Consider the following 27,289-nt stretch of genomic DNA (forward strand, 5'->3'; position numbering starts at 1 on the left):
TTTTCAGAGCTATATGAGCATAATGTGTTTTCTTTTTTTTACATTTTCGTTCTGCAGGTGTAGAAGCCGACTTCCTGTGTGTTTTCTAGCTCTCCTTCATTCTTTATTTCCTTCCTCCTTTGTTAATTTTTTCCCCCCTCTCTTCATTTCATTTTTTCTCCTTTTCCCTTTCTTTTCTGTCTCCAGCTCCACTGCAATGGAAATTAACTCAAAGGAGTTTGTAATATTTTTTTTAATGTGTATATATATGAAGTGGAGCGTGATATCAAAAATCCTAATGCTCCTCTTGTGAAAGTAAATCTGATTGCTTCCCTGCTGGACAGGAAATGGGGGGTGGGAAAAAGAAATGAAAAATGAAATTAGTTTTATGCATAAGATTTTCTATTTATTTAGAGAAAAACTTACCATAAAAACACAAAAGCTTTGATCGTTATCAGTTGTGTGTCGTATTTGTACCGTCCTTGAACTGAAGTTCGGTGGTTCTGCAGAAAGGGTCACAGAATGACCCCTAGGCTGCACTTGGAACTCGTGATTAAACTTATTTGTTGTACCACCTTCAGTGAGACATTAACCTTTATTCATCTGAATATAAATGTAAAATATGTAAATGTATGCCCTCATGCAAGTCTTGACCTATGAACAATTGGAATATACATGAATACTAGCTTGCATTACCGTAGCAATCTCATAGGGTAATAACAGCAAGTAAACATTTAATTCAAATGGCAGCATAATTATTACAACACAAGTTAAATGACTTTTATAAAAGTTTTTATTTTGGCCTTAATGTTTTTTTTTTTTTTTTTTTTTCTGCTTATAGTGTCGTTCTCTTCTGTGTTGTTCGCCGGCAGTAATTCCTCTTACCACTGGGATTTTGTGTTGGAGTTTCTTAATAAAACTACGAACGCTTCGCCTGCCAGCTGCTGCACATGAAGCCGACAGAGCTGCTGTTTGCGAGTTCATTTCTACTCTACATATTGATGAGTACTTGCCAGAGACAGAGGAGTGGTGAGCTGAAGTGAGAGATCTAGCTTTCAGCCCGGGTCCTCGCTGAACCCGTGTGGCATTCTCAGTCCAAAAGCCCACGCCTGCCGCCATCAACGCTGGTTTAATTTTACGGACCTCCCATCTGTCCGCTTGCTTTTTGCTTTCTTAATCCTGTAGTTTTCATGTGCTGAAGCTCGAGGGGCTGCTTGGCAGACTGGCCCATATACGGGCACTTTCACAGGCACACGACACAGTCGGGCGCTTGTTGTGAGAACAAGTGAAGCCTAATTGCTGTCAGTGGCAGTACAGATGGCTGCATTAAAGAAAAGCTAAAATGGGCGATCAGTGTAACTCACAACGATGGTTTTATGATGCTGCTGCTGCTGCTGCAAACGCCCAAGTATGAACCTCACTCGCTACTGCTGTCTGCTGTGGAAATCCTGCCTCTGATTCGATTCCTACACACCTCTTTCTCAATCTTTTTCAGGGATCAGCTCTTCAATTATTTACTACGCTAGTTTTTTTTTTTTTTCTGTCCTTTCTAACCACGTGTAGAGAAATCCAAGAGAGGATGCTGTGGCAGTGCTGAAGTGTTAAGAAAGCTCAGGCTGTTTTTAAGAGCAGCTCATCTTCATTGACGTCTCTGGTGTCCCTCGTCTTCCTCTTGACAATACTTCATAGACACTCTGTTGGGTTTAATGACCAATCAAGTTCAGCGATAACATGGTCATTAAAGCAGCTACTTTAGGAGGGAGTGGGCAACTACTGAGTCCTGCTGGAAAATAAAAAGAAAAAAGCCTCCTAAAGCTTGTCGTCTAGAATGAAGGGCGCTAAAATATCCTAAACTGCTGCAGTGACACAAACACTCTCCAGATATCATCACTGACTGTGGAAGCTTCAGACTGGAGTTAAAGCAATCCTGGATTCCTCCTCCTGACTTTGGGATTTTTATTTCCAAATGAAGCTCAATCTTTCATCTGAAAATAGGACTGAGCAACAGTTTAGTTCTTTTGTTTTCCTTTGCACCGCTTTGACTGTCTGTGGCTGAGGGGTTTGACTGAATGAATGAGATGAGCTCCGTTTCCATTGATCATAGAATTGAGCAGACTGGAGTAACGAAAATAAATCTGCTTTAATGAAAATGCGGCAATTTAAACGCCTCGTGTGTTTGTGCACTAGGACGAGGTGGGGTTTCTTTTCAGCTGTGTCGAATTTAGTGTATTTTTTTTGAAAAACTGCAACGGAAACACTTTTTTCGCATCACATGAGTCGTGATCAACAACCAGATGTTACTTTTGGCAGAGTTAACTTATTCATGTTTGATTTTAGTTGCGTTTCTTGTTTAATGGAAACGCCACCATTTTTATCTTACATTAGTGTTTTATCAATAAAGTTCTGCGCACGTTTTTGAATGGAAGTGCAAATACAGAGTCCTGGCCACCATCTTATGAGTCTTCCCCAAAGTCTTCAGTGGGTTGAGCCCTTCACCTACCCGGCCTTAAGTTAGCCTCACCTTTTCTACCAGTCTTCTTCCTTCCACTCAACATTCCATCATTTTGTTTGGTAAAAAAACTCTGTCAACTTTCAGCTGAAAGATGAAGTGTTGTGGCTTACCGCCTCCTTTAGGATGTTGATGAAAGCTGTCAAGTCGGCCTTAATCCCTGTGCTTGTTTAGGAAATAAAATATTTTTATTAGTTTTATACTGTTATAATTTTACAAGAAACATAATTTTGTGGGGGTTTTTTAAATTATCTGTCAAGTATAATGAAAAAAAAATCCTTCTGTGTATTGAATTAATATAATGTAATGCCTTTTGCAGCTAAATAAGTTACATCTATAAATAAAGATTACATAAGTTCATTTTATATGAAGGTAAATTTAAAAATATAAGTCAGAGTAGATGATAAACATTGATGAATAAATGACCTGTTGCTTGACACGGCTTCATATCCATTCTTTGTGAAAATTCAACAATTTTCTCTGGCTCGTGTCACACTCCGTTGAGCTGGATGTCACGCTTTGATCCTGTGCTCAAGGCGAGCGTATGACCGAACCGGAGCGTGATTTCAATGTGGAGAAGCATAACACTGGTGGGGCACGGGGGGAAGAGTTTCTGTTGAGTGGGATGTTCAGAGTTAAGCATGAAAAGGCCAAATGTAACGGAGTCTCTACCTCTACCAGAGGAACACATCTCTGTGGCTAAGCCTGTGATGGGATCTGTTTTACTCATTTTTAACTCATGAATGGAAAATGTGAATAAATCAAGCATGCCGAAACTAGGAACAATCAAAGATTCTTGACAGTTCCCCACGTCTGCTTTCTTGCAACAATGTGCAGCCTTTTGTTTTTTCTTTGTTTTTTTTTGTTTTTTTGACACAAATCTTGATGCGGTTTCTCTTCCCTGCAGGAAGGACTGGGAGAGGTGTTGCAGTTATAGAACCATCATGCGCTTTGCTCTGGGAGCAGCACAGGACGCGTGTGTGTGAGCAACCCTGGTCGGCCCCCGCTGGGATGAACATGCCACTGCACCAAATCTCCGTCATCCCACGGGATGTCACCTCCTCGCGGATGTCGGGCAGTGGGAAAGCGAAAGACAAGGACAAGCAGGTACGGGGAGAGGAGCATGAATCACCCTCAAAGCCGTGCTGCGTCGTGAGAAACGTTCGTCGTGCAGAGTTGTTCGTTGGCAGCGATTGTGATCTCTGTGCTGAAAGGGGAACATCTCTGAGTAAACCTTGTGTACAGTGTGAATGATAATAATAATTAAAAAAAAAAAAGAAAAAACAAATACAACACGATGAACAGACAGGAGCTAAATGAATTCAAGCTTTTCCCGTCACATAACGTCTTCAAATGAGTGTCTGAGCGCGATAAGGCGCTTTCTCCCCTCCCCCCAAAGCAACGCGCAAATTAATATTCATCTTGCGAAACCGGAACAGTTACAGAATTTTGAGATAACATTAATTAAGCCGTTTTATTAAAGATTTATGCAACTTAAAAATAAGAAAAGAGGCACAACTAATCAAATTGGCTCTTCTCTTGTTAATTTTACTCTGAGATTATGTGACTGTTTGACTTTTCCTAAAATCTGGCTGGATGTGCAGATGATGCATGGGGGCAGTGAGTCACGTCTCCTCTGTAATGGCAGTTTGGTGAAAAGGTAGTAAATAACACCAGTGGACGGGAGCCAAAGCTATATTTTTCAGTGCTCCTTGTGGCTCTGCGGCGAATAAATATTCTAGGAAAGTTGACAGCAAATGATCTCAGCTGAGATGATTTAAAATAAAAAAGTTACAAAAAAGAGGAGGCAGCGTGCTAATGTTGGTAGTTTTTGATCCACATAGTTATTTTTTTTTAAAAAGCTTTCTCTTTTTTTTCATGCTATGGCATTCTTTTGGCTTATTTTACATTAATTTACATGATAGCTGTATGCAAAAAAAAAAAAAAAAAAACTAAATAAAAAAAGCAAAAAGTTGTCTGCGATTGGGGGCAAAAAGAGGCGATTTAATCCGGTGTAAGCCAAGTCAGAAGGCAGTTCTCCCATTTGTTCTGTTATCGTAATGTGGCAAAATAAAAATTTCAGAGCCGGCGATTACAATTTCAGCAAGTGTTCCCTTCCTTTGGGCTTGGCTGAGAGTTTTCATCTAATGAGCGTAGTCAAAGTCTGGGCAGCCTTTCCCTCTGTGCCTCTAAAATCACCTGTCGGCTCTCTGCTGTTGCATTTTAATGACGGCACTGCATGCTGGAGCTTTGTTCGGCAGCGTTGCCTGTTAGGCGAGTTTGAAGTGGGGAAAGTAAGATCTCTGGGATAGAAACGGTTCCCTCCTTCATCTGTTTAGCTTTTGCTTTTGATATAAAATTTAAAACACAATCCGGGGGTTCCCAGGCGGTCTTGAAGGAAAATATTTTAGATTCCGGATTGATTCCCCTTTTTTTTTTTTAAGTTATTAATTTTTAAAGAATAAACTTATATGCATATATTATTCATTTTTTATCTGTTACCTTTCTTTTCCTTTTTGTTGTTTTGGTTGGAGTTATAAAATGAAAGAAACCACAGATAAACAGTAATAATTGGAAAAAAAAACAAAAAACTTAAACGGACATGAATATAAATTAAACGCCTCCATGTTGGAAAACAATATGGTAGGCATCATTCTTCGCCTATACCAGGATTATGTTTTGTGCCATAACAATCCTCTCTTCCCATCAGTTGGAGTTAAAATGCTCCTCCACCTCATCCTTCGAATCTTGCGTAAACTTACATGATCTCCTTCGATCATTTCCGTAACATTTCTGATCCTCGCTCCGCTTTCACCCGAGCGATTCCAGAAAACCTGATCCATGTCTTGTCCTTTCCAGACTGGATTTCTGTAATGCTCCGTTCGTTTGGATCTGTTGCAAGAGTTTTCAGAGGCTGCAATATCTCCAAAAGTCTGCAGCTAGGACGTTGATGAGTGTGAGAGTACCAACATATCAGCTCCATTCTTCATTCACTTCACTGGCTTCACACTGGGAATAAATACAGGAATACATTTCTCACTCATTTATGCATGCATGAAAATGCCCCTTCTTGCCTCGAAGACTCGCTCCACAAACCACAGCTCGCTCGCTCCCTCTGCTCCGCTCCTCTCCACTCCTCTCCACTCACTCCAACCTGCTTCAAAGACTCAGAATCCAATTGAGCGCCACGCGGGACGGAGCTTTCTGTGCCGATGCTCCTCGCCTGTGCAAAGTCCTGCCTGATGCTTTGAGGCCACAGCAACCCACAGGTGGCATTAAAAAGCAGCCAGACATTTCCTTTTAGTGAAGCACTCCAAACTTTTTTAACAATTATTTCTATTTTAATAATTGTCTTCAAACTGAAGTCGGGCATCATTGAAATTATGCTTCAGTTCCAGTCTGGTCTCAAAGTGATCATTAAAACAAAAAATAATCAACAAAAACCATATTCATAACTATTTTTACCGCATTCTTATTTGCAGAAATGTCTTTAGGTGCACTGAATGTTAGCAAACATCTTGGCACATATTTTAGTAATTGCTATTTCAATACTGACCATAATAACTAGGGATATAATTGTTTCTGCCACCATTAAAACCTAGTAAGTTTTGGAGCTTAAAAATTTAGCTTATGACAGAGTTTTGTCTTAAGTGTTTAAAAAGGATATTGGATGGTTTACTTTTGTGTAGAATCTCATCCTGGCCTCTGCATACTTGGATATTTTTTTGTGTACAGTGGAGAGTTAGCTGGATTGGGGGACTCTGAGAACAGCCACAGAAAGGTTACCCTAATGCTTTAGGAAACAAAAGTGACTCTGTCAGTGTTTCTCTTCCTCGCAAGAGATTTACTGCTCTCCTTCAATTTACCAAAATTGTAAAGGTCCAGCTCTGGGCCTCTGCTCGGCACCACATCCTCTATGTGCATGTCTCCTGGTGGCTTAGCCTCCGATTAATAATTCCTACAGAGGAAATAAATGAATGAAGAGCAGCAATTTCTTCACTCCCTGTGGAACCATCAGCGGCGTGTAAAAAGAAGAAAGCAAGAAGAGAAAGGAAGATGGTGAGTGTCAACCCAGAATGCTGATTAGCTTGAAGGTCCTGGAAGGATGTGTGTGTGTGTGTGCGTGTGTGTGTGTGTGCACCCACAGTTTAGTCACAAGACTCAAATCCATCCAGCCTTCTTATACAACACAACTGGTACTTCAATGCCTGGAGGGAGGGATAAAAAATGGGAAACTTTCCTGCCCCCGGAGTCTGAAGCTGCTCTTTTAGAAAAGAAAAACGAATATGTAACCATTCCTGACCTCCTGTTGGCCCCTTCATCAGCTCTACTTAAGGTGGTTTGTTGAAAATTTACCCTCAGTGACTCGGTTGACGTGTCCTCCAATTGAGAACTCATGTTTGGGTTGATAAATCCTCAGAGAAACAGTTTTTTGAAAGGAGACGCAAAGTTCCCCGACATTCCTCATTCTTTGCGACTAGCGCGGTCAGACTTATTTGTGTCTGTGGGTTTCGATAAGGCACGCAGTGAATGGATTATGCATGACGTGTCGGTAAAGTAAGCTCTGGCAGAAGCTGGAAGGCGGAGAGGGCGAAATGTAAACACGCAGCGGGAGAACGCTGGTAGAGCTGTCGTTTGTTACGATCGTGGAGACGCTTCAGTGCAGAACGGTTATGTCCTGATCCGGACTGCAAAATATGACGGTTAATTTGGTCAGTAATGAAATTATGAATGTTTAAAATGCTTGCTCATGAAATTTGGAAAAACGATGCATGTCTTCAACTTCAGTTAATTGTATTAAAAAAATAAGTTGATGCATTATTGTCTCAAAAGTTATTTTAACCAACCGGTTATTAATCTAAATGTAAGCAAAATACATTGCATTAAGGCTGCCTACAATTTCCAGCGCATTTTCTGCGTTATGGTTTTGTAAAGTTTCAAAGTCCAAAAATAAATATATTTTATTTTTTAAATCTGTCCATTGGTTTATGTAGCTGCTGAGACTCTTTATTTTCACTGTAACAGTCTGACAACTTTCACCACTCTGAATGTTTGCACAAAATGCATCACAAATCTCCATCTTATTCTTTTTGCTCTTCACAACTGAACCAAATCAGAAAAAGGTGACGCTGATTGCTCTCTGAGCCAGCAGAGCAATACTTTTAAACTAGAGAAAAATTGCTAAATCTTAAAAAAACACAACAACCATCTGTTAATGCATTAAAACAACGCATGACATTACTATGTTGCATGACATTAATGTAATGCATGACATTACCATTACTATGCTTCATTCAGCTATAAGCCTAACCTTCCAGATGAAGGTTCATGGGTGGCCTCGGATCAGCATCTGATCCAAGAACAAAGTCTGCATCAGATCCAATAACAATATTGGCTCCCATTACTGCAGGTCTTTTGACTTCCACTGCGGCGTTGCTCATTAAACAGTAATTTACATGATGGCCATGGATTATGCCCAGTGAACCGAAGAGTGAGCATCAGAGGATGCAGCTGTGTCTTTTTTTTTTTTTTTTTTTTCCTGCTATACGCACTTATTTACATCTGGCACTGGCAGCATATTTAGCAGTTTATCTCCCTAACTCTGTGCACTCGCTTGGCAAAGTGGTGCACGATGCCAAAACTTTTGAAGCCGCATGCATTTTTAATGAGCACAGGGGGAGAGCTATTTAGGTTTCATCTCTCAGTAAGTGAGTTTCTGAGTCAAGGACAGGGAAGACCGCCTGTTTGTCTTCTGATGTTTATCGGTTTGATAACATCCGATGCCACCGACTTGTCGGGCCGCTGATTGAGCGTTGCTGGGCTTTGTAGAGGGCGAGATCAAAAACCCGACTGCCGCCGATTTAAAAAAAAAAAAAAAAAAAAAACTTTTAACATCGCCTGTGGGCTAGATGAAGGACTGTTTTCATGTGTCTGTCTTTGCGTAGTTAATGAACTATGTAATTTCTGAGAAAGGTTGGAAGGGCTTTAGCCGAGATGACGGAGCTGTTAAACGTGTCTGGAAAATACGGTTTGCTTAAATGATGCAAATGTTAAAAAAATATATATGCAAAAGCATGTTTTTTTTTTTTTTGTATCCATACAGGCGACAATACTTCTTAAACATCTGATGCTCCCCCAAACCAAACCCATCCAGTTTTAGCTATGCCTTCAGGTTTTGCAAGTGGAAATATCAGAATAATTACCTTGGAAGCCCTAAGACCCGTTTATAAACTCGGTGTGAAATGCTCACTTATCAGAAAGAGGAGTGTTGACTGTAAATGTTGCGCGACTCGAGTATTTTAGGAGCAAACTAAATTCCACCAGTGTCTAACGTGAAAATGTGATTGGCTAAAGGTGCTCTTCGAAAGTAAAGCACCATCAAATTATCTCTCATATATGCCTCCACCAGCACACGCGTGTGCAATCTTGTTGGCATTCCTGTTGCACAAATGTAATCGCGCGTGAACTCAATTTCACTCCTCTCTCGCTCGCACAGAGGAATCTTCTCACTGTGACACAGTTGAGTTTGTTGTGCCGGAGATGTTGTGAGTGTAAACAGGTGCAGCAGCCTGTGCGCGAAGCAGAATCTGGAGAGCGGAGATAACGCTTTGGCAGAATGGGGCTGCCTTTATTCTGGCTGCTGTTTTCATAAGGATGAGGATGTTGTGTGTCAGCAAACTAACCTACTTTACATTTTTACACCCAGTAAATTTGAAAACCTACGTGCCGGCGTCTAAACCGTTACTGAAAACAGTCGGCTCTTTCGTAGGAGTGAATGTTTCGGGTTGTTCGTGAGTTTGATAGTTTTACCCTTTAGAACTGAGGCCATTTGTTTCGACGTCAAACGTCTACTCCAGAACTCAATGTTTAGTGTTAAAACAGAGTAACTAAATGTGGAGATGTCTCGATGCTTGGCTAAAAACAATAACGTTCACTCACCTTTCGCTCTCTTAGTAGTAACCTTTATTAGTAATGCAGTAGACCCCGTTTTGCCTTGAAGATGTTCTTAACTCTTCAGGTATCAAACATTTGTCTGAGATTTTGGTCCATACGTGCCCTATGCAGGGTGAAGTAACCAAAGAAGTGCGTTCACACCAGCCCTATTTGGTCCGCTTTAATGAAACACTAGTTCGATTGTGTAGAAAGTCGGGAGTAAACGAGTTCCTCAGAGGGTTTGGTCTGTTTGACACGGTGCTCTGTGAAAGTGAATTGCACCAGATTAAATTTTGGTCCTTAATTGAACAAAATCTACCGGACTCTCAGGTGTGAAGACGCCCAGTGGGAGCGGGTCACTTTGGGTGTGCTTGGGGATGATTACATTTACCTGCTGTCAGCCGTTCACATCGCCTGGCTGTGGGATGAGGTGAGCCCTAGTGTGACCACACGCATGCAAACACTGTTTGTATCCTCCTGTCTTTCATGTTGGGCCAACAGAGTGAACGCTGTGTAACGCGTTGCTTGTCATCATACGACTCTTTATTTTTTTCAACCCACCGTGGCTCGGCAAGCAGAAAATTTGGAAGTTTAGTCGCAATACGAAGGTTACAAATGTTTTAATTGAACGTTCAATTTGGTTTGGTGGCATAAAATCACAGACGGCAAAAGAACAAATGCTGGAAGTTGAATTTAGTTGGAAACTTTAATACCATTTAAAACGACTTAAACTGGGGACCCGATAAGTGCTATATAGGATGCATGATTTATTATATTATATTTTCATAAAATAAGAATCTCCTCATAAGATACTAGTTTCTTTCTAGTCAGTTATAAAATATGGTGGGTTATCACTGGAGCATTAAAGTTTGAAACAAGCCTGGTGTTTTTGATGACCTCTGGTCAGGTTTATATTGTAAACTTACTTTGTAGCTATTGCAATGCTTCATAAATCCTCTGGATTTCAACTTGGCTAATGCAACAGAATAAGATGCGACCGCATCAGTTTTTATAGCAAACGTGAATGTGGCAAAACAAAAGGCACACCGCAGATTTTCATGGCATGGCGCATTCTGTGTCCATTATATCCTCAAACTGAAGGCAGCGTTGACTGAAAACAGCTAATAACTTTTTGTTTGCCTCCATTGAAGGTTTTCTGCTCTGTATTCACTGCATATACTTCACCTGCTGCTAGCATTCCCCTGAATCTTCCTTTCTTTCTTTCCTTCCTTCTTACTTTCTTTCTGCACGCACACATTTAATGAAGTGGGTTTTCAGGGCTGCTACACACTTACAAAAGCCAGCAGCTGGTGTTGGTCTGGCTGTCTGTGTAAGATTTGCATAAGTCTCCCAGGAGCCACTTGATGGTTAAGTGCAGAAAATGTAATTAAACGTGGAGTAGACGACATGACAGTCGGGCCTTTGAGGACCTTGAGTGCTGTGAGGAAGGACTTGGCCTCACCTTGTTAAATATATTGTTCCTTAACCCCCCAGGATGGGTTCATGGGGTGTTTTATGTTCTTTTAGTAGATGTGACACTCTTTGTTATACTAAGTTTTACATGCTTGAGTAAATTTAATCTGTAGAGACCTAAACAAAAACAAAAAAAAAAAGAAGAAAGGAGGAATGGGACGATAAGAGCTAATACTGACGTGTTCCTTCGCTGATCAGGTTGATGGTTCTAAGCATGCTGGGAAAATGCTGGATGTTAATGAAGTTTCCTTTTAGTGCTTTTACTGTTTTCCATTCAATGCATCAGTCTCGGCTCTCATTAGCAGGAACACAAGCTTTCACTCACATATGGAACCGTCTTAAATAATCCAATAAAACGAGCTAGTGGAGAAGACATTTTTGCCAGTTCTAATGATTCCTATCTTCTTGCCACATGATTGTTTGAGAGGGATGACCGACCTTTACTGACCCGCAGTCACAAATTGAATCTCTGCTGTGACTTTATGCACCCGGGGAAAATGAGGCTAAGCCTGAGCTTTTCTGCTATCGAAACTGCAGGTTCAGAAGATATGAAACAAGATGCGAATGTGTGGAAAAGCACCAGGTGTCTACTGTTTAAGCATTGCAAAGGATCTGTGATGCTGTGGGCTCTTTTTCTCTTTCAAAAGTCCTGGGAAACTTGTAAAAGTGCATGGCCTAAAAAATTTGAAATAAACATTTGGTGGACTTTTTATGGGATATTAATCCAAAACATGGTCAAATGTACATAAAATGGTTAATGTCTCTCAAAATCAGTCCCATTTCAGTCCTCTGACCTGAATCAACGAGGTGAGGAGATGAAAGCGGAGAGTCTGGTCTAAGAGGACCATATGCTCAAACACTGTGAAATGTTATAGATGATTAATACTTGTCCTGTTGGCAAAGTACAATGTGACAATATGCTACTGCTATAAAAGAGAAGTTTATGTTGAGGCTTTTCACCCATATTTATGAGGGCGGCCAACAAATATGTGCAGAAGTGCCTTCAGTCTGACGCATCCTACAGGAGAGAACAGTAAAAGTGTCCAAATCTCAGGAGGAAACCCATTTACTTTGCGTTTTCACACTTTGAATACCACTCATGTGAGGGTGACTCAGGGTGCTGTTGCACCAGAACCAGAAGGAAATGCATCAAAACACAGACCGACTCATTTTCAGGCAGGAGACCTGAAGTTGGAACAGGAAAAGCATTAAATGCCACATCTCCCACCTCATCAAGGCGACGCTGCCGCAGCCTCGGCTTCACTTTTGCTTTCAACGTTTTTTTTTTTATTTTGTTTTTTTTTCCCCCTCATCGCTGGATGACGGCATTCTGAGTTCTTTGTAATGCGCTGACTAGACTGTCGTGAGTTGCTTGGCTCCGTATACACCCCGAGAGCCCAAATTTCTCTCTTCCAGGAAGCGCTTCGGATGCTTCCCTCCCTGCAGTGCGTTGCCTCACTTTTGTGACAGTCGGTGGCAGGTAGATGCATCAGTTGCGTCTGGAGCTGCACACCCCAGGTGGAAAACAAATATGCAGCGAGCGCTCAGGCACATAACAAGTCTCTTGTGCATTGAGCGAAACGGATACATGGCAATCAGATCCTTAGCCGTGCCAGTTAGACATGATCCTAAGATGACCAATTCGGGTGGAGTTGTTGATATTTGTTATCTAATATATATATATATATATATATATAATATAATTCATTAAGTCTCAGTCTCTTACATGCTGTGTTCAGTTACATATCCTCCACTTCCTGTCTTTTGAAGAATGTTAAACTTTCCTCTCCTTCTTTCCTTTCTTTCCAGCTTTTAGTTGAGTGTGGTAGAGTGTCGCCTGTCCACTTGTTTCTGTGACCACGTTGCGAACGTTTCCCCCCGGCTGTCGGGTGTGGACTGGCTGCAGTTAGACAAAATAACTAGTTGGTAAATTTTAATCGTAGACTTGCAGTGAACACACAAACACACTAGTATTTTTATTTTTTATTTTTTTTATTCAGTAGACCACGGATCTCCTTTTGTGATTTAAGAAACGCTTCCTTTTTAGACTTTTGTTTTATTCTAGAGCCTTTATAACACGCAAACATTTTCAGACCTCTTGAACCTGTTTACATAATCTGCTGTTACAACCACAGTGCTTTAAGGATTTGATATGACAGACTAATATGAAACGGTGATAAAAGTGCGGTTTGTATTTCCATTTTGGCTTTTTGGGGGAAAGAGAAGCATCCTAAAGTTGCAGGTCAGTAGTTCCTCCAGGACTAGAGTTGAGCTTCACTGATCTAAATTATTCTATTTTACCTCTGGCTGCATGTTTGGAGTCAAAATGCTGTTTGAATGTGAAACTTCGACCTGGTCTTGAGTCAGTTCTTGCTTCGAACGTGTAGCATTTATGTGTTAAGCTCCATTTTCCTGTAAACTCTGAGTTTTTCTGTCACTGCTAGAAAACCTGCCGGCATCATTGAAACTTTGCTGTGTTCACTATGATTAAAATGATCTAAATAAATATCCTTTAAATGTTTTTCTTGGACAATACCAATTTCTTCTAATGCTTAGAACGTGTAATGAAGTAGGCTGCAGATTGAAGAAGATGGTGGAAAATAAAGAAATGACAAGATTTCCCCTCATTTTATCCCTACAAATACAACCTTTATTCAACCCAGCGTGGTCAAGAATACATTCTGTTCATTGATGTGTGCATAGACTGAAAATGCTGGAGGCTTTTTTTTTTTAGCTCTATTGCTTTTCAGAAATGGGGAGAGGAAAAAAAATCAAATTTAATCGTTTTTGACCTGTCGATCACTAGTCGGAGATGAAGGCGAAAGCAGTCAATTCTGATCTCTGGGCAACTTATCTATTTAAATTCTCTCCTCTCTCTCTCAAAATTAAATATGAATTTGGTTTATGTGCACCTGAATCTCTTAGGCTTGTAAGTGTAATGGACAGTGACACATTATCTCATGTAAGACTGGTCAGAGGCTTCTGTCCAGGAAATTGTGCGTCGCGCTCATCTTCTCCTTCCTTAACTTGCAGAACGTGCAGCAGCATGAATGCACTGGTACCCTCGGCCTCCTAATGAGCTTTTCATTCGGCGCTGTAGAGGACTGTGGACCTGCATTGACATTCACCTCCATCAACCAGAAAATGAGCATCGATGAGACACGCCCAGCAGACACTGAGAAGGGCCAGGTGAGAGGAGAAAAAAAAAAAAACTAAAGGAATGCTATAAACACCACGAAGGAAATGAGACGGGAGTCTGTTGTTGCTGTAGAAACAGACCGTTGGCAGCGCTGAGGCAATGCTAGTGGAATGAGGGAGATAGTTGGCTCCTAAACGCAGACATGCTGCAGCTTTGCTCCTGGCAGGGTCGTCAGAAGCTGCAGGATCGCTTTGGTTTTCCACTTTGCCACATCAGTGAGTATTCATGTAGTGTGTCCTCCGAGGACTGGTCCAATGTTTCAGAGCTCAGGACCTTTTTTTTTCTTATAAATAAAAGCTTCTTAAAGCAAAAAAAAAAAAAAAAAAACTAAGTCTTCTCAGGTGAATCCTATTTGTAAGAGCAGGAACTGTGCGTACCTGCTGCCTGGTCTCTGTCATTTTGATTGATGTGTTTGTTGGAATCCGCAACACTTTCCAAACGGGCCAGAGACGGCGGCCAGGGCTGCTGTGTTATCCTTTGCTTCAGGTGTGACAGCCATCACCCTGCCCTTTGCATGCACGCAGCACAAACAAATCTTCAAGGCTGTGGCCTTTGTCGAGCTTGTTAATAAATTACAATGGGACAGCAAGACAATCTCAAGATGGTGAGACGAGATGGGCTGAAACGGGCAGAGAGGGTCTGTGTAGGAACCAGATGATCTGGATTTTACCGAGCTGCTGCCAAAAACAATGTTTTTATCGAAACATCACATGACTTCCTCTGCAAGTTATGAAGAAATAAACGTTCTTTTACTGTGGATTACTATTGCTATTAAAAAAAAAACTTTTTAATAGGACCTACTTTCTGCACTTGTATACTACATGTCTTTGTTGCTATTTTTGCTGTGTTCAGGCCTCGCTTTCAGTTCCAACATAGAAAATAGGTGGAACGTATTTATTGGAGTAGAGTACCTCACTTTCAAGTGATTTTCACCTCGGGGGCCTGTGGCAGCAGTTATACTAATCTTTCCTAGGGACTTGCGTTGAATAATAAAGTTGTTCGACAACTGCATGGTAAGTGCACACTTACAAATGTTCTTTATGGTTTTTACTTCACAAATGATTTTGAGATCATTTCAAAGCATTTTCTCATGTTTGACAACGTATCCCTTTACCACGGACAAAGAACAGAGTTAGTTTACGGAGAAAGTGTCAGGTTTGCAATGGGGACTTGTTTTTGTGTCGGTTTATTGTTCTCTGTTTGATTGTACGAGTCAATACTGGGAAGAGGGATGGTATCGTCATGCATTGTGCTGAACTGGTTCAGATCTTGTTTCGTTGATTGGAACTAATTTAGGTCATTTGGAAACTACAAATCTGAATTAACTAATAGTCATTTGTGATTTTTCTCAAGGCTTCACTTTTATTCATTACTTGCATGCTCTTTCTTAGGACTCGGTTTGAAATGACTCGGCATGCAAGAAACAAAGCATGACTATGAAGTTGGATCTAAATTTTATCGTCCAGTAAAATCTAAATCTGCCCACTTCCATCGCTGAAAAATTGTAATGGGATTTTGAAAACGGATGTGTTCCTTTTTATTTGTAGAAATTGTGTCTTTAGTGGTCATTGTCAAGAAATGTACAGAAACTACTTATTTAATTTAATCAGAAAACTTTGTTTTCCCACTAGGGAAAAAGATAAGTTCATACATTTGAACCATTTTAGACAAAAAAAAAAAACTTTATTGCTATTATTCTTTTGATGTCCATCTCATGTTAGGGTAATTTTCCTTGACCCTTGTTCCTCCATTTTCTTTTAAATAATTTGAAGTGACCTCATTTATTAAGTGTACTCGACAGACAAACAAGCTTTCTGCTATTTTTCACAATGTTCAAGAGAAGGGAAGGATTTAAAGTAGACATCGCTGTGCTGCCTAAGTCAAAGACACGGTGACACGTCTTGTATTGCGTATCTGGATACCGATCTTTCTGATGCTCCTACGTATCGCCCACAATCTTCCAGATTCTGCCGCTGTCCTTCCTCTCAGGCCGGGTAGCGCCACCGGACAGACGGGGCCTTCTCACTTGGATCCTGTCAAAAGATAATGCTGCTGCTAATATTTGGTAAATCTCTTGTTATTCCCAGATAAGTTATGACGACTCCTGAATGTCCAAAACAAGCTTGTTTATCAGAGCGTACCAGATAGAATATCACCGCAGAGCGACTTAGCGCAAAATGGCAGAGATATTGAAGTTTTGTTGTTTTGTTTTTTCCCCCCTGTTTTTTAGCTTGGAGCAGAGGTGTCCTTGGTTGGCTTATCTGTAAAAGTCAATCCTGTTTACCATGTTATCCAGCTCTCCTACCGTATTATGGTTTTGGCTCAAGGCTGAGATAGAGGAGCAGACAGCTTCTGAGCCTCTAAGTTGTTGAGGGAGTGTTTGTTGAACTTATGCCACCTATGTAGTGAAACGGCAGTGGAGTTTTAGCATTTTTCTGGTTGGAGACCCATAGATGCTCACAAATCCACTTCAGACCAGTAGCAGATACTCCACAGATGTTGTTTGCTGACGCCGTAGCCAGTAAAATAAATCTCCACTCATTAGTTGATCTTAGACAAAGTGTTGGCTTCACTTTGCTGCCAAAGCACGTCTTTGACTCGTGCTCCAGCCAGAGATCGAACCCCTCGTCTTCAGATTAGAGACCACCTTTTAGCAAAAGACACCCACCAAGAATTCACCCAGAAAGTTTGCCCATCTGCTTCCTTGTAGAGACCTGACCTCGGCCACGTTCCATGTGGAAATGATTCCGCTTTCCTAATATTTGCCCAACGCAGACTGACGGCTAACTAAACATTAACCAGGGGTTGTGAGAGCGGAACAGTGATTAGAAGGAAGTTTGAGTCAATAACAAGGGTGGTGAAAATGTGGAGGATACTTAGAATAGGATGGGAAATTGAGAAATTATGCTTTAGATAGCAGTGGAAATTGTATAAATCTGCTGGGATTCCAGGCTCATTTCTTTTCAGAAAACTGAGTGAAAAATTCAGCCTCCCGTTCTGCATACGTCCCCTCCATCTTTCCATCAGCCTCCTCCTAACCCGCGGTGAGATTGATCGTTTCGGCTTGATAATCACAGTTTGCAGGTTCATTTGAGTTGCAGTTCCTAGTCCTCTTAATGTGAGCTGTAGCGGTACGGAAGTACGGCCATTTGGTGTGTTGGCACAGTTGCCGTTTTGGCTGAACCCAACCCACTGAGCGAGGAGGAAGAGGAAGAGTGAAAGTTAATCAGCTGCATGCCATGTAAACAAAGCACAACCCACTTTTAAACCACAGCACCCAGATTCTTGACACAATCGTTTATTTCATCATTGCCGGGCCTTGTGGTGTCATAAAGACGGGATCCGTAGAGATCTTCACCCCCTCACAGCTGCTGTAAAGTAATGAGCAACAGGCCCTAAAACTTCACAAATTTTAGGAGGGGGGAATGATGACTTTTGAGAGATGAAGTCAGTTTAAAGGAAGTGAATGCACAGAGCCTGCTGTCGCAAACTGTAGAGTCGTTGGCCACTAGCAAGTCTGCAGTTACGTTCACATCAGTCCTGCTTTTTTGTAACTTAAGCAGCTTGTCTAACATTACTGAGTCATTTGGAACAAAGCATCTGGGTAATGCTTCGGAGTAAGTCTTGCTCCCAACACACAACCAATTAAAGATGCAAATAAATGTTGTAATACGTTTTAACAATCGTCATGGCATAGCAAAGCATGAAAGCACAGAGGAAGAAAGCCGACATCACCCTCAGGAAACCTTTTCCCCTGTAAACATCCACAGCAAAGCCAGATGTGTGTTGACTGGAGACTTTTTGAAGCAGAATCGGATCTCTCTTTCTAAATAAAGGATGAAGCTATGCTTGTCGTCAGCGATGGGCTGATTGAAGGTTGTGGCGTTTTTCTGAAACCCAGTTGACTCAATGTCGGAGCAAGAAACGTGTCCAGAAACACAAGGAGGATGTTAAGTGTACAAATACACTTAACATCATTACAGGTATGTTATCCACAGCTCTGTTGTTGATCATTCACTACCCCCATGTGAAGTTTAAGTTCGAATCTGAGCTTTTTATGTAAATCAAAACCCGAGGCTTTGTCCTTGCCGGTTTGCTCGAGCCATGTTCCTCTCAGACAAACAGATTTAACCACAGCCTCTGAGGGGACACCGTGTGTACTCAGGGTAGAAAAAGCTGAAGAGAACCAACCAAAAAAAAAAAAGACAATACTGAAGCGATTTCTCACCAGAATGTTAATAATGTTTTGTATCCTTGTTGTCCCCGAGACGTAAATGATCCAGAGTAGGTTGCTATGTGTTCTGTCTACGCGGATCTGTCTCGTCACCTCAGTTCCTTTGATGTTTCACTGTATAATTTAAATTCTCTTTATTTATGCTGCTTGTATTTGTGTGTGAGATCATCAATTATTAGATCAAGTTTAAATTCTGATTCCCTATAACAAAAACAAGAGGGAAAACGGTAATGGACCCACAAACACAAGCATCCGTTTCTCTTTCTTTTTGAAAGTAAATTCAATCAGATAGATTTTCTCACCAATAGTTATTCTGAAAGCCTAATCTTAAACTGAATTTGTACCTTTGAACAGGAACTCTGAGAGTATCTGATCTGAATCGACCTGTGCAGTAATTGCGCAGTGTTCCTTCTGAGGTTGGGCTTTGTTCATGACCCTGTCAGCAGGGGGCAGTTGAAAGCAGCTTTTTGTCTTTATGTCTCTGCAGGACAGGTCAACTTGACATTAACGTGCAAACCAATGTGATTTATGATAGGTGCAAAATGGATGAAGTGGAAAATCCTTTTTTCCCCCCTTTAAAAAAAAAAAGAAGTTATTTTCAATACCGAGACATGGATGAAATATCATTTCATGGTAAAGCTTGTTTTACCATGAAATGATATTTAGCTTGGATACTTCCTGTAAGTGCAAATTTCTGTATTTATCTGGAAGGAAAAAGGTACTGGAGCTTAACCTAGCTCTTTTGGAGCAGTATAGGTGGAAAGATTGATTTCGCGAGCTTCATTCTTCATCATTGTACAGACTGGAAGAGGAAGAGGGTGCGTAAATCAAAGTTACTTGTTGTGAGAAGTAGATTGAGCTGTTGTGCAAAACTTTAAATCGTCTTAATTCACCTGACAAGACGCAGTGAAACAACAATGTGCGAGAAGTCTTTTGTTAAACCCTTTTGTTTACCGACAGATTCAAAATGTCTAAGGGCGGTGTGGTAGGAGTTGAAGGGATTATATATCCTTCCTCTTCGTATCGTTTGCTTTTGAATGAGGAAATGTGCACAGATTTCCATCAAGCTGGATCAGAAGCACTTCACCATCGTTGCTCCATAATTCCATCCGTTGGCCGCAGTTGAAGGCAGAAATTTGAGGTTTACATGAAGGGGGGTGGGAGGGAGGAAGAGTTGCAACCCCAGGTGCCTTCGTGTGCCAAGAGCCCCCCTGTGGAGAGGTGGTCTGGTGCAGGGAAGCTGCTTACGACTCCTACATCCTGTTTAGATCTGGAAACAGACGTAGCAGAAGAGCTGCTGCTCTGGTGGAAGAGGAAGCTAATGGCTTCAGAGGGTTCGCACATTTATAAACTCCCAAATTAGTATATTTACAGAGCAGGTCTTCTAAACCTGGCTGGGGTCAGTGATGAGGCGCCATCTGTTTTAGCAGCAGGTGAGGACTGCTGATGTCATCGTGAGTGGACCGCGGCCTGGAAGGGAACGAGGTGGATGCAGGAGGGCGGGGAGGGGGGCGTAGTTGTTTCTGGTCTCTCTCTCTCTGTATCGAGGTCAGTCTCGCAGAGCTCAGAGCAGATGATGGATTTAATGGCCTTGGATAGAGTTGCTCTTCACTCCTTAAAGGGTTGAGACAGGCAATAAAAACCAGAGTTGGCCTTTGTAACACTCTTCAAGTCTGAAATTTGAAAAATAAATGATCATATAACCGGTTGTCCCTCTTCAGGCTGCTGTCTGTAGGAAAGACGAAATGGGTCTTTGTTGCCTGCAGCCTGATAGGTAAAAAAAAAAATGAAACAGCAATAATTGCAAAAGTTTTCATTATGCATGTAATATTTTAACACTTCATCACATTATTACCACAAACATCAATGTGTTTGAAATGTGATTTTATATGATAGAGTTTCTCAGTCCTGGTCCTCAGGAACAGATGTCTGCACATTATTCAGGTTTTTTACGAATAAAACCTGAATAGTGTGGCATGAATCTCTTTCACTTTTTTTCCAATACACCCAAATATTATTCGTTGCATTGAGCTGCCACCAGAAGTCACTTGGTAGGTGTGTGTAATTTAGGCTTTCCCTAGTAAATCAGAAATTTTGCATAAAACATTTTATGTTGGATTTGTCCACATAAATAGGAATCTTTGGTTCGGAGAAACAGCTTTTTAAAATCTGTCTGCTTATTTGTAGACTGAATATCTACAGATGAATAAAAACAATGTGATTATTAATTGCACAACAAATTTCTTCTCGCAGCGCTTTAGAGGACTAACTGGTCCAATCAAATACAGATTTAAGTAAAGCACATATTGGGCCATGTTTAGCTTATTTTTCCCTGCATCTGTGTTACATTGTTCCATTACTGCTTCCGTTAAAGTCAATATGTAAAGCAGGGCATAACCTAGAGGAAAGTTTAAATGTTACACACGACCAAAGTGAAGTGGTAGAAACACACTCTGTAATGCATGCAACACCATTAAGATGTTTATTTGTAAAACAAAAAATTGTGAAAATTGTGTCCTTCCACTTCAGCTGCGTTGACATTTCACACAAAATCAAAATCGGTTTGCACTTTTAACATAAAACATTACGTTAGTTCAAGGTGCATCAATGCTGCGGTGAGAAATTGTTCATTAGTGGCCACTTTGTTTAATCTTTGCAGGGTTGCTCACTCACTTTTTCCCTTCCTAACCTGTTCACAGTAATTGTTTGATCCTGGAGACACGAGGTCAGCCGGGTCGAGACTGTGAAGCATGATAAGCTCTGCCGTAGATGCTCCGTGCTGCCGTCTGCATCCCAATAGCCGCTAATGACTCACCTCAGACGCACTCATTCGCTTGCATATTGTGCAGAATTAATGAAGTTTGCCGCCCTGCGTTGTAATGCGAGAAGGAATTAAATTTAAATTTGCACTATATGACGATTATGTACCTATAACTTATCTCATCTTAAATGCATCACTTGCCTTAGGCGTTTGATGTTGAATGCTGCATAAATGCCACAGGAGCTTTTAGTCTCTTGTTTTTTTTAAGTCTTGATAAAATATAGATGCTGGCAAACAATACTTAGCTGTTTATATATGCTGGGGAAAAAAATTGCATTCCCAAATCCCTTTGGTTTGAAATTTCAACAGATTTTCATCCGACATGTGGTCATGAATGAATGCACAAATCAAACTGGGGAGTCGTATTGATTCGGCAGAGCGAGAGGTGTGCGTGTTAGCGCTGATGTATTTTGTCCACTCACAGCAGACAAGTAAACTGTGAGTCACGCGCTGCGGAAAGGCACTGGGTAGATTTAGGATCCAAAATTGTTGAATTACCAGAAATAATTACTAGTACACCTCAGATAGTTTTAGCAATCATCAGTATGACTCAGAGTGACTGCAGAGGCATAATGTGAGGTGAAGAAGAACCTCTCACAGGCAAAAATTTATGGTAAAATCATGTCAGTCGCATTCAACAGTGATGGAAAAGGCGACTGCAGTCCTAAGAGAGAGAGCAGCTCGCGTTCAGATGACTATTTGTTTGAGGGGGGGGGAAATAATCAAATGAAGCAGAGCAGAGGTGTTGTCATGATGTGGGTCCGTCTCGGACTCTGAAGCTTTAATCACCATAAAATATACATATGCATTAATGAGATATTTTGCAGGGTGGCTGAATATGAACCCAGTGCAATAATTGTGATCATAAGGAGCTCTGTTGCACCATCACAGCTTGCAGTCAGATCTAGTAATCTTAGAAAATACACACATGTTCATATTTTAATGTTTTGCTCATTTTTAATGGCTGCGTTGTTTTTCACACTTAGTCTCCAATGTAGAGCAGCTGCTACAACACCGCAGCCTTGTTTATCATATTCCTATAAAGAACAATGTGTTCTGCTCTGTCCCACACAGTAGGCTGTTGATTAGTGAGCTAGACCTTTGTGTGCCTGGTCATAAAAATCTGCTGTCAGGAAGCCAGTGACGGGCGTCACCAGTGACGTGAGAACCTTACATTAGAGACAAATTGTGCATTTTTTATTTTTGGCAGACTGACATCAGACGGTTAAAAATAAAGATTAATTTAAAAACAGCAAAAGCAGCTAATAGATATCTAAGAGTTTACACAAAAATGACTTATGTGGGAAAGTTTTATTGTATTCATTTTATTGATCAGGTTTTTTTTTTTTTAACCCACTGTTATTTTATAAACTTGCTAGATTTTTCATTGTTTTCATGACATCCTTCTTTTTTTTTTAAATTAAAAAAATAAATTATAATATCACATTTATTCATTAATGAGGAACAAGCTAAATAAGTTTTAAAACTTTAAATCTACTGTAATGTATTTAACCCTTAAGTGATATAACCTTTCATTTGCCCTGTTATTGAATCACAGTAACTTTTCTTTTTTTCCTCAATTTAGTTTTATCAATAATTTAGTGATTTCTGCTATACTTTGTCATATGGACCTCTCTATTCATTTTTAACAATTCTCTTTCTATATATATGTATAAAAGTAAGCTAATTTTTTTTTTCTTTCTTCAGTGTCTTGCAAAGGTTTTCACACGCGTGAACATTTGCACCTTCTTTTCACGTCACAACCACAAACAGTGCCGTATTTCATTTAGGGTTTTATTTGGTTGACCGATACAAAATGGGATACATGCCTTCAGAATGAGCTACAAACAAACTCTGAAAAGCATTTGTGTTATTCCCCTTTTTTGTAACACATTTTTTGTTGTTTTCTTATTAAACGTCTTTGAGTCAATGCTGATGTTGAGCCACCAAGTCTCTACCAGCTTTATGTATATCTAGAAACTGATATTTTTGTCAATTTCCTTTTTCAAAATGGATCGTGTTCAGTCAAATTGGATGTAGTTGGCATCTATTTCCACAAATGTTTTGTTGGGTTTATGTCTGGACTTTGACTGGTCCCCTCTTACTGCATGGATACTGCATTAATATTTCATTGTAGATCTAGCTGTTTAGTGTTAGGTGCCTCTAATTTTTTTTCCCAGCATTTCCATGCATTTAGTATATTCATATCAACTCTTACAGAAAAACATGACATCAAGCTGCTGCTACTTCTACTTTTCATTATGAGATCAGAAAAACTATCAGAGTGATGCGTAGTGTTAGTTTCTTACAAATGTAACATTTTAATGGTCAGAAAGTTTGGTTTTGGCTTTTTCTTTTTTTCAACAATATGTTCACTTTTCCATTTTTCCAAATTTCCTGCTTTCATGACTCGTAGTTGTTCTGTAGAAAGTTTCTTTCTACTGAGCTGATAAGTGGAATCCACCTCATCATAAAACCTCCCGTTTCATAATCTGATTTAGATAGAATACGTTGAACCGGCGACATATAAATACTTCTTCAAGCGCTTTTAGTTTCTGTTCACCTGTGTGTCATGAGGAAAGGAAACTAGTCTGCAAGTCACAAGCTTGCTTTGTAAATTCAGAGCAAAACTCGAGAGCATTCTGCGCCCTGCCTGACCTCGCAGCCCAAACAGAAATAGCCCAAAAAGGGGACAAAGTTTGTTCCCCTCCACCTCTGTCTGACCACCCTGCTGATGGTCACATGTGCGTTCTCAGCAGGGCCCCCCTTTCAGCTGTCCCCGTCGGCTTTCGCAGTCCGAGATAGATGTTCTGCATCGGGCGCCAGGATTGAAAAGGAGGAGGAAACGGCGAGCAGTGAGCAGTGGGTTGTAGCTGGAAATCAATAAAGCTACTATGCAGCCAGCAAGCTGTTATTTCGGGATGATGAATCGATGCTTTTGTGCTGAGGCCATGCTGTTACAGTGATGGCCTACTTAATGTTTTTTGCCTCTTCATTTTAGACTCTGGATTATGTCCTGTGAATAGCAGAGGCTCAGAATAGAAGAAAAGCAGAGCTCCAAATCACATCACTGGACACGATTCATGCAACAAATTATTCTTTGGTGATTTTTTTTTTTTTTTGAATCATTATTATTTATTTGCTTCTTATTTTCACTCGTGTTTCTTTTGTCACATTCGCTTAATTGGAGGTAGATTTGACTGATGCAGTAGGAATACAAGCTACAGAGCTGTAGTTATCAGTATGCATGACTATATTTGAATATGAACTGAAAAGGCTATTACAGCTCAATTTCATGCCCAGCGGGAGACCAGACACGTTCCTCTCTTTACAGAAATCAGTCTGTCAGACGCTCCTCTGCCCCTCCTCATTTTATCCTAAAACTCTGTTAAACCCTCCATCCAGCTCTAAAACATTTCATCTTCTCTTCTGCTCGCTCTGGTTTTGCAAGGACATTTTAGACTGTCAAATGTGATTGTGTTGGGTGGAGTTATTATTACATAATAATTCAGTGATATCAAGATTTATATGTTTATCCTTTTAACCTTTTACACTTTGAATTTTGTGGTTGTAACATGTCAGCGTATTTTATTGGGTTTTTATGGGACCGACCAACACAAAGTAGTGTATATATGTGGCATGGGTCAAAAATGATGCACAGTTCACATTTTTACAAAAAAAAAAAGAAAGATGTATTTCAGTTCAAGCCTGTTTACTGTAGCATTCATAAATAAAATTAGAGATATGGTACCAAATAAGGAAATGGAGGCAATTTAATCTCTGGTATAAATCCAGCTGTTTTTTTTTTTTTGTTTGTTTGTTTTTTGTTTTTTTTCTCGGTGGCTTTTTAGAAAACACTGGTGAACAAACAGCTTCAGGAAGCCCACAGCAGACAGGTCAGGGAGAAAGCTGGAAAGAAGTTAAACTGTTTGACGCTTTGAACGTCTCACTGAGCTCTGTGCAACTCTTTGGCTTGCATGCTAATTATTATTTTTGCTAAAAAAAAAAAAAAAAGGAACAACAAAGACTTCAAATCAACCTGAATACATCCGCAGAGCAATCCTGAAGAAGGAAAGCTTTTGGATGATGCAACTGACTTGAGCCAACCGACTTAAATTATAATTTTTTTTATCATCTGTTCACTAAAGTCTTTTAAACGTTCTCTTTGTCTGTAGGTTTCATTGGCTGTCATTCAAGGACAATTATTGAATTTTGTTAGAGGTGTATGCATGGCTCCAAGTGAGTTGCTCTTTTATTTAGGAGATTCTGCTTATAGCACCACAATGACACAAATGGATACAACCAGTGTCGCATCAGGATGGCTTAAGCCTGGCGCACACTGTGTAATTTCCAAAACCTAAACATGAGACATGTTTATCAGTACAATAGTAATTCCTGTCATGCTACGCAATGAACAATGCCCGTCTACACATCAGATATTAATCAAACAACAAATGGACGAGTAGGACTATGGGTTGTAATGTTCTCATCATTAGAGTTAAAAAGAGGGAAGGGACCATGCTGTGGAAGTGATGCAGGCTGGGCTCCAGCATTTTCACCGACAATTTCTCACACACCTTGATATTTGTCTTAGGTCGTCACTGGTCATGATTGGTAGTTGGTGCATCTATCACCATGAACAACTCCAGACCATCAATTCAAACTCGCAGCCAGAGATTTTCGTTCAAGCCAAAAAGGCTTTGACTAAAATCAACAGTAGTCTGTCTGTATGAGCTCGGCTTGAATTTAAAGCGTGTTCATGTGCTGGAAAGGCCTGTCAAAGTTCAGAGCAAGGCAAGCCTTTAAAACGGATGTTCACAAAAGCGCCACAGTGAGCCTGACGGGGCTTGCGCTGTTATGTAAAGAAAAATGGTCAAACTTTTCGGTCGTTAGATGTGCCAAGCTAGTAGATGCATACATTTAAAAGCGGCTTTCCAAGGTATAAACTGAGGGACTTGTGTAATTTTCCCAACAGTTTTCAGTTGCGTGCTTCTTCCCAATGGCCTGACAGAAAGTAAGTCATACCAGATGATGTTACAACCACACGCTTCCACGTAGCTCCGTAACTCCTGTAGTTGCTCTTTAGTTCCTCAGAATGTCGAAGGTTGAATGACCATGTCAACGTGGCAATCTTAAACTTGTACTTAAACGGCAAGAGCTGCTCAAGGGCAGGGAACCAGCAAGGAGCTCCTCCAGCCTGTCTGTGAACTGCATATCACGCCACATGTGAATATGGATCCAGTGTGTTGTGTTTATTGACTTTGATGCTGCAACAACAAAGGCTTTTCTCTATAATCCCACTCTCCCATTATCTTCATGTGAAAAGGCCCTTCTGACTGTTCTGCTGCTCTGAGAGAACATTTTTTGTTTTTTCAAGCGAAATAGTCGTTAGCAAGCTGAGTCACCAGCTGACAATCTTCTCTTTTTGCGCCTTACTTTTGTCTGAAAAAAGCCTGTTGACTGTTTTCAGGCTGCAGACACTGGTGTTGGCATTTCTGCTGTGAATCTGAAGCATGCCCCTCATCTTCAGAAACTGGTGTTTTTAAATGAAGTTGGCTGCAGCAGCCTTTTGGCTACGAGATATCATCAGCCCTCCCGTTTGCTTGGTGTTGCCTCATCATGCATCCGAGTTATTGCCTGAATTTAGTTTCACAGCACTCATCTACCAACTGCAGCCTGTGGTTTATTCAGTATTAAGCAAGAGAAAATGTCTGATCAGATATCGGGTTCTGTGGATGTTTGGCTTTGAGCAAGTGCGAGCACAAACACATTTGTTGACAACTGGGCTTGTTTGTTGAGTGGAAGATTGGTTAAATGAAAAATAAAGTTAGTTTGGTGCGTCTCCTGGTGTGGCGGTATAGTCAGCTCCACAAATAGACTATAGTCCTCCATGCTTCAGTCCTGAACTCTATTCCTGACCTTGAGACCTTTGCTGCATGTCTTTCCACCTTCTCTCTCTACCCATGTCCAATAATGTACTGTAAATAAAGCCACAAGCAAGAAAAGAAAAAAGGAAAGAATCTAGTTTGCTAAAGCTTTTATATGCACAGCCTTGTAAAAGTATGAAAGTGTCAGTATTTTTTTTTTTTTTTTTTTTTTTTTTAAAAAATAGCGCCTTTTTTGGGCTATTTGGGAAAAAGG

General features: G+C 40.5%; 1 protein-coding gene across 4 annotated transcripts in view; it reads left to right on the forward strand.

Moving 5' to 3' along the window:
- Positions 1–27,289, forward strand: part of marchf8 (membrane-associated ring finger (C3HC4) 8) — a 90,091-nt gene that overhangs the window by 20,899 nt on the left and 41,903 nt on the right. For 3 of the 4 annotated variants that reach the window (XM_015045210.1, XM_015045212.1, XM_015045211.1), the window contains exons 2-3: positions 3,396–3,595; positions 13,928–14,083. In XM_015045210.1, the coding sequence (XP_014900696.1) occupies positions 3,500–3,595; positions 13,928–14,083 (252 nt within the window). In that variant the 5' untranslated portion in view covers positions 3,396–3,499. The remainder of the gene's footprint in view (positions 1–3,395; positions 3,596–13,927; positions 14,084–27,289) is intronic. The other variant, XM_015045213.1, reaches the window with a different exon arrangement.

This window comes from Poecilia latipinna, unplaced genomic scaffold (assembly GCF_001443285.1).
Source record: "Poecilia latipinna isolate Pla-1442-1.1 unplaced genomic scaffold, P_latipinna-1.0 Scaffold713, whole genome shotgun sequence".
NCBI classification, from domain to species: Eukaryota; Metazoa; Chordata; class Actinopteri; order Cyprinodontiformes; family Poeciliidae; genus Poecilia; species Poecilia latipinna.